The 13,854-nt window shown below is 35.8% G+C and overlaps 2 protein-coding genes across 4 annotated transcripts in view; both read left to right on the forward strand.

Moving 5' to 3' along the window:
- The window catches only part of LOC134825333 (uncharacterized), a 52,153-nt gene that overhangs the window by 24,035 nt on the left and 14,264 nt on the right, over positions 1-13,854 (forward strand). The window contains exon 1 of one of the 3 annotated variants that reach the window (XM_063837508.1): positions 7,478-7,487. The exons of the other annotated variants lie outside the window; for them this stretch is intronic. The gene's annotated coding sequence lies outside the window, so the exon portion shown is untranslated. Of the gene's footprint in view, positions 1-7,477; positions 7,488-13,854 lie in introns of those variants that run through there. 3 annotated transcript variants of the gene reach the window in all.
- LOC134825187 (dermonecrotic toxin LspiSicTox-betaIE1ii-like) lies at positions 8,946-11,356 on the forward strand. Its single transcript, XM_063837337.1, has 4 exons — positions 8,946-9,032; positions 9,317-10,108; positions 10,639-10,768; positions 10,957-11,356. The coding sequence occupies exons 1-4, from the start codon at positions 8,960-8,962 to the stop codon at positions 11,102-11,104; spliced, it is 1,143 nt and encodes a 380-aa protein (XP_063693407.1). The 5' UTR covers positions 8,946-8,959; the 3' UTR covers positions 11,105-11,356.

Genomic DNA, 13,854 nt, shown 5'->3' on the forward strand with positions numbered 1-13,854 from the left:
TCATGCAAATCTCCTCCTAACATTCGATTCAAACACCTAATTAATTAAATACCTGGTTACTAGTTTGTCAATTCCGTAAATAAGCAAAACATTACCGTGTAGACAGGCTTTTAATTGACAAAAAGGAATTCGAAAAGAGCTTTCCAATATTCTGGCCAGTTGTCTAAAAATAACATTTGGAACATACCCGCAAAAGAATTGTTTTACATGACACAGTCTGTATGTAAATAAAAATCTATTTTCGTTCGTCTTTACACACGTTTTATAAGGGCCGGGCTTGACTGTATGTATATTGGATTCCAAAAGTGAATATTTCAATAGCTTAACTAAGTTACGCTGTAAAGTATACTTAACTGCCAACGTACCACACAAGCTGAAGTTCCTATAGTTCATGGTAACATTGTACTAGGTCACATCCATATTTGTCGCAAAAGAGAACCGCTTGAAGTTCTGATCTGTAGTCATCGAATTAAGTGTGCAGTGTCTGGACTCAGCTTACAAGGTTGATTTAATCACTAGAGAAAATCTTAAATAGCGCAGAGGAGAGTGAGCAAGAATAAGTCAATTACAATTTGACACGACATTGAAAAAGATGGAGCTGAAAGCACCCGGATTTATTTTAACTGTAATAATTCGTTTTTTGCAAGATAATCATATTGAATAAATTGCCAAAAATGTTCCGGCTATACCTTCGTATATAGGTTATAACACGTACAGAAAACGAAGGTAACAAAACTTTGGGGTGCATAAATTTTACCGCGAGATATTTGAGCATGGAATTTGTGGCCAATTTTGTATTTCTTGATACTGCAGTCAAAAGGCCATAAAAGCATTCGACATAAAAAAATTGTTCTTTGATATATATCTCTAACAGTTTTTACAGAATTTCGTGTTAAACTTTTTCCGTGAAAATCGTGAGAGATATACCACTGAAAATGTAAAGTTGATGTCATATTATGTATGAATGTATAACTTTTTTTTAACTTCAAAAAACTATATAATATATCGAATTGTTTTATGTGTAGTAGGATAGCTGTGTTGATTACTGCAAGATAAATTGTAAATGATAGGTATGCACTAAAATTCAAGTGAAGAATGAGTCTAGCGAACTCGATCCACATGTTAGTCAGGCAGTGGCTCACACTCTGAAGTCTGATGACATCTCTCTTTTGGAGATTTTCGGACTCACTGACTACCTATAGTTGAGTGTGTACCACAACATATAGTGTACCACAACCTAGCTGCCTAAACGTTCGGACCCCCCGTCCTATGTGGCAAGCCTGCTCACTGAACAAAACAAAGAAAAGAAAGCAAATCACTATGTACCCAACATTTATCAATTATCAATAAATATAATAGACATGGCACGAAAACGTTTACAATTCAGACAGACCCCGCGGATCTAACTCAAGACATCACTGAGTGCCCCCAGTTTTCCCATGACAACGGAATACAATTCAACTTGTTTTGATAATAATAAAGTTTATTTTATAACCCGGGTCATCCCGCTAATTCTCACTCAAAAACCCGGACAAATCATATAAATCTTGAGGCCAAATTGTCTAATGTCTAATATCTTCCTACGGTGTGATACCCATACTATGAATATTTTATTATATTATTATATTATATATTATAAAGAACGGTTTGACTGTAGAATATGATTCTTTTTCATTTCTGTAGAATTTCCAACTGGGCAGAGGATCGAATCATTGTATTTCCATTCTAATTATAGACCTACGTATTCATGAACTGCAACTTCTCGGCGCCTTTACTATCAGACAAATCCTTTTCATTGATGTAAAAATTAATCGGACTGCATGTACTTTTTCCTGGACCTATTCAAAATTACTATTGAGAAATAGAAGGTTCGTCTGCAATATGTGTAACGAAGATATATAGTATATATAGATCGAAACAGCTATTTTCTAAAGAGTGTCTGTTTCATATCCGGCCTAAAAATAATATACGGATAAATTTTAGCGTAATTTGATCACAAATTATGATTGTAACAATTTTTACTTATTCATATTGTATGATCATGTTTTTATCGAGACATATTTCTAAGAAACAATTAAGAATTCATTATTAAATTAGACTTAATTATAATACCTCATTATCATCATAATTTGCAAAATGATCACACAAATCCTAATGTGCGAGCGAGAAAGTGTTTGAGATCATCATAAGATTTTAAAATAACATCCTGCAATAACTGGAGCCACTGTAACTAGCGTGTACCAGGTACCTGTTAAACGATGAATATTTTGAATACATTGCTAAACAACAGGCTACAAGCAGCCAAAAGTGAATTTATTAATTCCTCAGAGTAACTTTTAGTAGTTGATCAATTTCGTGCTCAATCATGCTATTAATAACTTAATAAAATCATGATAGCTACTATTGAAGACGTTATAAAAGACGTTAAACCGATGCGGGTATAGTACTTAGTAATAATTGACGAAAAATTGATAAAAACAGGAAGATCTAAATAAAAGTTGACGACAAGTTGATAAAAACAGGAAGATCTAAATAAAATTTGTCGAGAAGTTGATAAAAGCGGGAAGATTTAAATAAAAGTTTAAAAAACAGGTTTGAATAATCCTCATGGACATGATTACAAGGAAAAAAAAATATTATGAAGATCAGGATTAAAACGTCTAACAACAAACGGTAATGTAACTGTACAAGAGACATCATTAGTAACCAGAGGCCAGCGCGCCCTAAATGATTTAGGCGGGGCCACAAAAACACAATAGCGGAGACAGGCCACTGTCTCCTCTATAGTAAAACACAGTAAAAGCGATCCAGATAATCAAGTTACAGTCAGTTAGGGTGGATGTCAAGTGGAAGCCGACTAGAAATCACACATTATCCTGCACAGAGATCCTGTAGCAGACTCATAGGAAGTAAATTAACCACCTTATTATCCCGGCTACGGAGACTTGTTAAGATAATGAAATATTTCTAGTCACTGACTCGGACCACTAACGAGCTCCAAACAACATTTCACGGCTACTTCCAGGTGCTAGTTGCTTCATGTGTGAAGGAGCTGTTTGGAAATCATACGGAAGTACTTGGAGAGCTGAGTGATTTGTAGGCGGAAGATTGTAGGTTATTTTTCTGGAAGAGTTGAGAGTTAAAGAGACGGATCTACATGATATTTTAACGTAACACGATATCTCCGTAAAATATGAGAATATCCAGATTTCAGTTCAAACTTAACTTAATGAAAAATAACGATCCAATCACCAATGTAATTTTAATACAGCATAGTCTTTTTCCCCACACTACAAATTTATACCCAGCCAATAGACATAAGATAACGAGATATTCATAATTCAAGCACACATTATTTCTGCCAAAATCTTCGCAACAATAAATCACAACGTTATTAAGAAATGAGAAATATAATGCCACGGTTAAGGATAAGTTTTCTGCAGTAAAAGAGTGTTAGTTAGGCGGTAACACCAGTGAAGTGAGAACTTTGCTAAAATATTTGTCCCGTTTTGCACGTACTGCAGCTCCCTCGCAACTTTTAAACACTTTTAGAGGGATTATATGATAATGGGTTTGGTTGGGATGATCCCAATGCTTTATTGGAACCTGATCCCAATGGGATCAGGTTCCAATAAAGCATCGGAAACATTGATCTTTTGTTATCAAACTCAATTACAATTAGATCTTACTAATACTATCTTTTAACAAGGTTTTACGACCCAGCAGAGTAGTAGATCATAATGGTACTTAGAATTATGTCTGGTAGCACTCCCTTAAACGCACTAAGCCATATCACTGACACGACAGATATCTAGTATCAAAGATGGAGCAGCTAGAATGCAAGCGTACTTCAGCCGGTTTTTACAAGTACAACTCCTGGTGCAAACAACACTGAAGCACTGAATACGGAGACTTACTGCAAACCATAATTTACATTATCCCCAGCGAGACTATCAGATGCTTAGTGCTTCCCACAATCTGGGTCCCACCTCTGGGAAAAAAGGGACGATAATTATAATTATATAATTATATAATTATAGATCAAACCACCATGAATAAACAATTCATCATAGATCTTCAAATACCGGTTCGAATAGAGAAATCTATCAAAACCGACCAATATACTGGAATGTTACTTTACCTTAACAACTCCTGGCGCAAAGATCAACACTGCAAATACAAAGACTTAGGTACTGCAAAACATCATAGACAATACCCCCAGCGAGGCAATCACCCAGAATCTGGGTCCTAGATGGGTCACGAACAGACTCCGGACGTGGGGTTGGATACATATCACCAATGATAACTATAATTTACTACACTAGACTAACAATCTTCAAAAATTCCTGACTTTTGCACTGTCTATCACACAGATCTAACAGCAATAATAGGGAAGCTTGTAAATACTTCTCACCTTATTCAAAAAATAACATCATCATACGGAATTGGATACTCTCGGAGATCCGATGGATATTACTGGGCCGCGCTCAGCCTGTCATTCCGCCGAATCTCTATGTTTATGAACATGATAGCCTGAGGTCCCCAGGTAAGATGGATATAGCGGCACACACTGGATTGTGGGGAACTCAAAAATCAAATAAACTGAAAAAAAGCATAAAAGTTCTATTAACTGGTCAACATATTACCAATAGTTTTCACAAAGTAAACGGACGTTGCGCAATAACAAATAGGATTATGCTATTTTAAGATTTCCGTTGTCGATCGCATCATTGTTAGAAAAATCTGTAAAGTCTCACGGAATTCTGCAGAGACGATTAATGATGTAATTTTGACAACAATTGTCATGATACGAGACAATGCCATTTGAAAATAAACAAATTATATCTTTCTACAAGTATGCAGTATGATCTAATCAGCTTAACCAAGGTATCTGATAAGATCTTTAGTCAAGGAAACCTTGTCCAGGGAAAGTGTACTGCGTTATTGAAGAAGATTAAACCTGGCAGTGGCACAGAACAAAAAAAAACTTAGGTGAGTCAGGAATCAGGATCCGATGTAGTGATGCCATTTTGTTTAAACATATCCGGTAATCATATTTGCCCAATTTCCTAGTTGGTAGTCGGTTATATTCATTTAAAAAAACTTTAGTGGGTAAAACCGACACCGGAAACTCGATTGGTCATGCCCTTGAAAAATTACATAGAAGCCGGATAAAATTGCTAGTTATAATTTGATGAGAACTGTGAACGTATAAGGTAAAGTTTGATGACGTAACAGAATCCGACAAGCCGGTAATGTCGTCAATGGTTCCAATGGAATAACCTACTATACATATAATAGCGTTTACCGAACTATTTTATTCGATCAATACATGCCATTACTAACATCGTTGATCGCCATTAAAAGATTTAAGAAACAAATCTTCAGATTACTCAATGAAATAGTTTTATACAGCTTAATTTGTGGGATCTACGCAGTATCATTGGTAGGATTGGTTCAAAGGGTGCCGTGTGCTTTTACAACCTTCATATTTGTCATATACAATATACACAAAGCTGGAATTATATTTGTACGGCTTAGAAATCAGCATGCACCCTCTCCACCGAACTGAGATGATGGATCCGGCAGCGTCTGACAAAAATTATAGCTGATCTGAAACATATTTCATTCTTTTAAATGTTCTCATAGAAATAAAAATGTCCTTCGAAGCGGTCTTTGAATTTCTGTTCCGTTCGTTCCGCGGAACAAATTTTGACGAAAGTCGATTACCTCGAGATCCTATAACTATAATACAATAAGTAATAAGTGCTACACGTTGTATAAAGCCTCTCTCCGGCCGGCGCGCGAAAAGGGGTTAGGTACAACATGTATCAACGAGATCCTACTATACGATTTTCTTGCAAATAATAAAATTGCTATGAGACGGATAATCTGTGCAAGTTTGAGCGAATTTGCTAACTTTTAGATATCACTTCAAACACAAGAAAATATTTCAAATTCAAATCGGTGGTCGGTTCGCACCGGTTCGCAAGTTTATAATTATATTTGGAGATCCTACTAATTAGTAATTACTATACGATTTTCTTGAAACTTTGCAGATAGTATTAGTAAGATGTGGAGATCTGTGCTCAGTGCTACTGAGAATAAGTATAACATGCAATTGCGTGAAAACTGGCACTATAATAATAGCAGTCATCTGTTTTTAAATACTGAATCTATTCTGACAGTTGAAGTTGCATTTTTTACCAGTTATACTGACCATGTGATTTATTTTGACAGTCGTGATACCCATCCCCTACTTTAGAATATACTCGAATACATTTTGTGACAGGGATTGGGAAGGAAGGAAATAGATCCGTGACCGAAATTCCGTAACTTTATTAAAAAGCATCATTCTTATAGCACAGAAGCGTTATGTGCTATAATATATAATGCGCCAAAAGCACTGGACCGAATTTACTTCAGCACATGACAATGACAGCCATTGGTTTCTAGCTGAGTAGCAGTAAGTAGTAACCAATCTATCTAGAAAGTTAAACTTAAAAGGAATAATAGTTCTGATCGGTGCGCCTTATATTGGGGTTTTAATATTCAATTTATTTATATAAATTTAATCGTTAAAAAATGTAAACACGCAATTTTATCATTTAGTTAAAAAAGAGCGGAAAAAACATGAATAAACGTTCCTCAATTAGTAATTTACCGAGTTGTGGCACATTATAGTCGGGTGACTCTTTTTGTTTTTATAAACAACTAAAAGTTTTAACACTACCTATTTAGCTACTACTCGTGATTGTAGCAGTTCTTTTCGAAAATTTTAGAGAGATCACATATAATGGCTTTTTACAGTCCTTGGATACAATTTGCCCGCATGGCTTATAATAGTAATTATACTGATATAATATTTGCTAAATGTCGTATCGAACTTTTGAAAAAAAGCGCGATTTAAAATGCGCAATGTAAAAGTAAAAATGGTGGTTGTTAAAACATTACCGCAAAAAAGGGTTTCACGACTCGAAATTTTGTTGATGTATATAATAAATGTATTCTTTTGAGAGATCTGCTCAAGTCACTAGCTAGACCTAAAGTTCGAATAAAGTCCGATAACGTAGTTAAATTAAATACTGATCGTTCATTTAAATGTCCGTTCAAAATTATGTCCGTCCACGCAATGTCCGGTAAAATAACGTCCGATAAGGTATATTTGAGTTATATACATGGTCACTCCCTCAGAAGCTCGTGGAATTGGGAATTGTACATAATTGCAATGATTGTCGTGAGCCCACACAACTGATAATTAATAGTAATACAAGGTATAATAGAACAGTGAAAACTGGTATATCTGTTTTTGATAGTTTTGAGATAAATGTATTTTACTGATTTATAAGATTCTATATCATGTGTAAAACACACTTCTAAAAAATGGTATATCTGTCTATATACCATTTTTAAAACTAGAATTATTCCAAACTGGTATATCTCACGATATACCATTTTTTCTATACTATTAACAATAAAATAATTTGACTGAGAATGGTATATCTGAAGATATACCATTTGGGTTGGCTAAAGTCTATAAAATGTGTATAGATATACCGGTTTTATAGAAGATAAGTTTCTTGAAGGTGGTATATCTGCAGATATACCATTTTGTTTTCATGATTGTTAAAAGCTGAAACGGTATATTGTAACGTATACCAGTTTTGGAAAAATAAAATTTCACTTTTTTTCAAAAATTTCTTCAAAATTGTTCAAAAAAAGTTCCAAAGATGCACCTGTTCACCCTGAAGACTATGTGCTACCTGCGCAAAATTGGTATATGTTCAGATATACCAGTTTTGCATGTGGTCCCTCAAATACAAATATCACCCTCACGAAAAAGACGGTTCAGTTGGGGGTGTTAATATTTACTTGTTAACAAAACATTGTTAATGTTACTAAAATACAATACTTTACACTGTTATAGCGTTCGCAGTAGTTTCCTTACATCTCAGGCAGAGGTTATAGCCGCGTGCCCATTAACATATTATAGTATTATTGAGATATTCTTGTTATATTTCAGTTTTTAGCTAGGTCGAGTAGCCAATAAATTATTTCGCATATTTAGTAATAATCAAGGATCTGCTTGTAGGTTTACAACCTACCAGGACGCGCGCCGAGTTGGACTCGTCGACGTCCAATATATGGAACAGATATTTTACGAGTATCACCCGTTAAGGATCTGCTAAAGTAATAATCAAAGATCTGCGAATATGCCCGTAGACACGTCTTTCGCTCCGAGGTTTGAGACCTGGAACAGCTCAAGGGACCCCTCAGAAACAAATTTGGCTTGGGTAGACTTTCTGAATATGGGGTAGTTTTGCGCAATTGACAACGCCCTTTTTTGGCGCTTTTGCGATATCAAAACCCACATATCTCAACTTCTGATTGGAGAAAAGAAATCAACTTCGGTATGAAAATGGTCAGAATCAACATATTTAGGGAGGTATAACATGATTTCGAAGTCCTCACACTTAAGTTTGATGAGTTATATGACCACACCCTTTTGCGGTCTCGCGAGTAACAATTATCACACTTATTTCAGGATATCTCAGCTTCTAATTGGAGCTAAACGCTCATATTGGGCATTGAAATGGTCAGAATCATCACATTGAGTGAGGTAGAGTATGGTTATAAAGTCTACAGACTTCAGGTTGTTCAGTTATTAGGTCAAACCCTACTTTATTTATTTTACAGTGTTCACTACTTCGGTCACTAATTGGCATGTCGTCAAGATGTATAGTTCACATAACTTTCCTATAATTACATACGCACTTAACTCATGGGGTATCTTAACTCATTGTGTCTAGTGTCTTTTATTTGTTTGTGAACTATATATTTATAATTATCTGATCTTATTCTTCGTTATTTGCCTCAACACAATATGTTTTGCTTCATGTTTGTTCAGTATAATCCCATACATAGGAATTTATCATGTGAATCTCAGTACATGTGATTAATGATGATGAAGAACAGATTTGTATTCATTTTCTTGGGATGTCTCCTTGTAGTCCATGCCAAGGGCTACACAGGTAAATAAGATAACTTATAGGTTTCTTTATCGAAATTAATTAGCTAAATAATGAATATATAAAAAATGTGTATTCTCTTCGAATTGGAAAACATGAATTAAATTCTTGGAACTTTTAAAGGGAAAGCCTCGTTTAATGAATGTTTTATTATTTAAATCCACATTAATTATGAAGGAATGGACTCGAAGATGTGACCTTACAATGATAGTAAAAATTAATGACTTCATATATTTGTATAATTAATCCATTTTAATCGATTACCTCTATTATATTCGTTATTTTAGAGACGAAGATAACGTGTGCTGACAAACTATGGGCTATCTCCCACATGGTCAATAACGAAGAAAATCTCGACTATTCCTTGAATGCTGGCGCTAATGGCTTGGAAATGGATCTGACATTTGACGTAACCGGTACCCCGGCAGATTTCTACCATGATTGGCTTTGTGACTGCAAATGCTCTAGCTCAGCTGAGGTCTGCAAGTTTGATGTGTGTGAGAATGCTCGTCCGTCCAAAGAAGTCCTGGGGTATTTCATGTCCCACAAAAAGATGGGACAAGTTGCCATGTTGTATATTGACAGCAAGGTGGACGAAGTCCCGGATAGTTTAATAGAACAAGCAGGAGTTAACATGGTTACCATGCTGGAGGAAGTTGTTCTAACTCAGGGTTATAAAGGAATTGTACTTATTGGGGCAGCTAACGAGGATTATTTGAAGTCAGTGGCCGCAACGGCGAGCAAATCACCTTTCAAAGACCAGCTCTTCATCGGTTATGACTGGCATACAGACTTTAAAGACGGATTGGAGTTTCTAGCCGACTTGAAGTACCCCAATAAAATAGCCTCGACGGGTATTTTCAGATGCCTGAAATGGTTGATTGGCTACGAAGATGAAGCTGTACTGGGACGAGTCAATAAAGCCCGAGGAGTGATCAGCGACATGATCATCTGGACATTGGACAAAACTGGAGAATACGAGAAATACTACAGCTACGGAGCCAGAGGTCTCATTTCCAACAACATAAAACAACTAGTGGACTGGGCTAAAAGAAAGGGTCACGAGCTGTACACTACAGGTATTTCTTTGTTCGTTATGGAGTTTTTAAATTTTATAATAACTAGCAGGAACCCGTGTAACCCTAAAATGGTGTCAAGACTAAAACAATATTACTTATTTAATTCGCGTTTTTGACACCACTTGGGGTACCAAATTTTGGGCCCTAAAACTCCTATTTCTTGGCCAATTTTTTATTTTTTCATGCTGATTTGGAGGCCATTAAAGCATTTGACCCAGTCAAAAAAGTTTCAGTTGTATATCTTTTACAGTTTTTTGCAGAATTTCGCGTTAAAGTTGATGCCGTGGTGTCAGTAAAATGGCACGGATAAATAAATATATATATTAAACTTTAAAACTTGAAATTACCAAGGAGAACACTAACGAACTCGTTTTGGCTATACATCAATTCAATATCGTCTCGCTTTATATATAGTAAGATGCTTTTTAACTTTTGGGTAGTATTACTTTTTCTGTTGGGTCAGAAATAACCATTGTAATTTGACTTTTGGATCGTTAAATCGTTAATTATTATAATCGTTTGAGCTACAGAGGATACCATCTGCGGAGCTACTGCTGGACGAGAGAATTTAGTTACAGATATTGGGGACTGTGGTTGCGAGAAGCAGAGACATGGCTGTAGGATAGACGAGCTGGGATCAGTAGCAGGATCTGCTTGCAGGTAACAAATTAAGATTTTTACCTGTTAAAAATTGATGAAAAAAATGGGCGTGGCATGGGGGAAGGGTTCCGGTAGGAGTTGAAGCTTCAACATTTTTTTGGTTGTCATTTGGCCTACGGAACAACAGATAAGCCTATTACCGCAATTATTGGATAATATTTTTGTTTTATGAACCGGGCTAATTGCAGGTGTTCTAAGCAGTGGTTCTTTGGGTTTGTAGGGTGTAAGGGAGATGTGGTAGGGTGTGAGGACGTGGGGAGTGCAAAGTGTTTGGAGCCTGATCGGAGTAAGTTGAGCTGTAGGCAGGGAGCTGGAAACTGTGATGGATATTGGTAAACAGACTGGTTTATTTCCCGTGTTAAATTCAGTTAATTTTATTCTTTGCTTTCAATTTTTTTAATTTCGTAGTTAGTTTTACCTTGTAACAACTTTTTAACAACTTAAAAATTATTCTACTGAAAAATTATATTGGTTTATTTCCCGTGTAAAATTCAGCTAATTTTATTCTTTATTTTTGAATTTTTGAATTTCGTAGTTATTTTTACCTTGTAACAAATTAAAAATTGTTCTACTGAAAAATTATATTGAAATTTATCGTTTTAATTATGGTCCCATAAATGCAATTTGAAATTGATGAAATGATTTCAATTATTCGTGTACACTTGTATAGTATTGACTTAACAATCTAAAGCATTGCAATTACAGTGCAACATCGTACGGTTGTCTGAAGATGTACATCGAGAGCCTCGGACAAGTGATGCGATATTGATAAAGATTGTGACTAAGCGAAGTTCAAGTACACTTACAGCGTATAACTGTATAACTATAAACCGAAATCTTTCCCTCCGTCAATTCTCGAATTCTGATAAGAATAATATGCACAAATGCAACTTGATGCTTTATTATTTACAAAAATGTACTATGGAAAACTGGCAAACTGAATGAGAATCTAAACAATTCACGCTCTAGAGTCTAGCTAAGTGGCGAAAATAGTATTATAGACTTATAGACTCAATAATCAACCAAAGACGGACCATTAACCAAACTTAGCGCAACGATCGAATATCAAATGACCATCATTATACAATTATATCAAGGTGATGAGTAATATTTCATACGTAACTTCGAGTAATTGAAAATTAAACAAAAATTCCAAGCAGCTTTTCGGTATGTCATTTCTGGAGTAAGAATGCAAGCCAGACAAATCAAAATACAATGCAAAATTTCATTATTAAAATTAAATTTAGTTATCGAGTCAATGTTTGACCTGATTAACTCCGAAGTTCCATTAATAGTGTCCAATAATAAGCTTTTAAATTTTAACAAAACTTTTAAAAAGAGCTAGAAGTAATAAAGTCATCCATCATCAGGCAGCAGCGTCATTTCGTCCATTGTCCGTGATTAGATTATATAGTTGCAGTGCAGAACAGTAACAAGATATTATAAGACTCCACTGCTCTGTCTCAGTCTGAGACAGAGAATGGAGTCTATAATCGTCATTCCACAAAACTCTATAAAACTGACGCTACCCACAACTAATAAAATAATAATAATATTTAATTCGAAATTCGTCTGAAATGATTGGTATAAAGACTAAAGATGTGTCCGTACCAAGAAGAAATGATTGTTAAGACTAAAGATGTGTCCGTATCAAAATGATGATCAACAGTATTATCCGGTAGAAACCCCACGATAGCAACATGTGAAGTGTAATCACCATATCATGCACTACATTGTGCAGCACACCCAATACCAGTGTGTATCTCACAGTACTACGCCCTCACACTGTCTAGATAAAAGCTGTGTGGACCTTGTTATCACAGTCGGTAAAGCTGTGGGTTTGTACTTATGCCCTCGCGTCAGAATGGAATTTAGATACTGTTACCAAGAGAATCCTCATTTATAAAATTCTGATATCGATGGTAAAATCTATTTTTATGATTTTATTGATACATGTTTCGTATCCAAATATCACGATAGCCTTCGGCGGCGCGCGCTTCGCGCGCGAAAAGTGGCATGCAACGTATGTCAATGATTTTATAAAACTGAGACACTAATACAAAACCTAAATTGTTCTTTATTGAAAGCTGTGTTGAAACTGTTTTCTGTTGACACCATAGCAGTACAATTAATGCCTTACAAAGGATACACACGAGGGACGTAAAAAGGTTTAAAAAGTAGCAGAGAAAGTGGACTCCAAATTATTTAACTAGGGTTACCGAATCATCAAATATTCGGTAGTAATATTTGTAATATTTGTAATATTTGGTATTCTGTACCAAATATATTATTCGTTGACCAAATATCCCGGGATTCGGTCGAACTGAATACCGAGTACCGAATACCGAATCCGGAGATAACTTAGTCCCAACGTTTTTACGTAATGATAAACAAAGTCGCACAACTTAAATTGATTTGTGTATTATAACCAGCCCACATGCCATACCAAACACGAAAACAAAGCCGGTAAGGGTGGAGGCTTGGTATAGGTATGCTGGACATGAATCCCGATTATCCAGGTTTTAAACCGTAAATCCTTAAAACATGACCGGTCCGGCGGTCGTCAACTCGTTTCAACCAATCCCAGGCTCTCTTTGCTTTGCAGCGATTAGTGACTATAATTGTAAAGTATGAGCATCAGTACGGGACTATAATCATTCCGTTATATCTTCATTCGGTGTTTCTGAACACTGAAGCCTAAGATCCTCAGGTAACTCTTTGCAGTAAAGTATGAGTAGTAGTACGAGCCAGCCCGCGCCTGAACCTCCCCTGGTCCCTTCAACCCAAACAGTTTCTCAGTTTCTGTGTCTTTAGTAAGAATTAAAATAATGTTTTAAGATTTATCAAGCTGCTCTGAGTCAAAGGTGCGCTTCAACTTGGTCGTCAACACCTGGTCTTTATAGAAAATCACAAAGTCGTGTGACGTTGACATAATGGGATTGGGACTATAGGTGCCACTTACTAGGGTTATTATAGATGCAACTGAGCGAGGTGCCACACTGTCACTTAGGATTTTAGATGAATCAAGAGAATCCCTTGGAGTAGTTGTGCTAGATTTACTTTAAGTTGGAATAAATTCGGAATTT

The sequence above is a fragment of the Bolinopsis microptera genome, chromosome 13 (genome assembly GCF_026151205.1).
Source record: "Bolinopsis microptera isolate Bmic1 chromosome 13, MBARI_Bmic_1.0, whole genome shotgun sequence".
In the NCBI taxonomy this organism is placed as follows: domain Eukaryota; kingdom Metazoa; phylum Ctenophora; class Tentaculata; order Lobata; family Bolinopsidae; genus Bolinopsis; species Bolinopsis microptera.

Bases quoted from the DNA above. Each gene is read 5' to 3' on its own strand.
- LOC134825187 (XM_063837337.1), top strand. From the start codon at position 8,960: ATGATGATGAAGAACAGATTTGTATTCATTTTCTTGGGATGTCTCCTT. The intron at 10,109-10,638 runs GTATTTCTTTGT...TTTGAGCTACAG, and splicing joins TCACGAGCTGTACACTACAG to AGGATACCATCTGCGGAGCT. The intron at 10,769-10,956 runs GTAACAAATTAA...GGCTAATTGCAG, and splicing joins GTAGCAGGATCTGCTTGCAG to GTGTTCTAAGCAGTGGTTCT.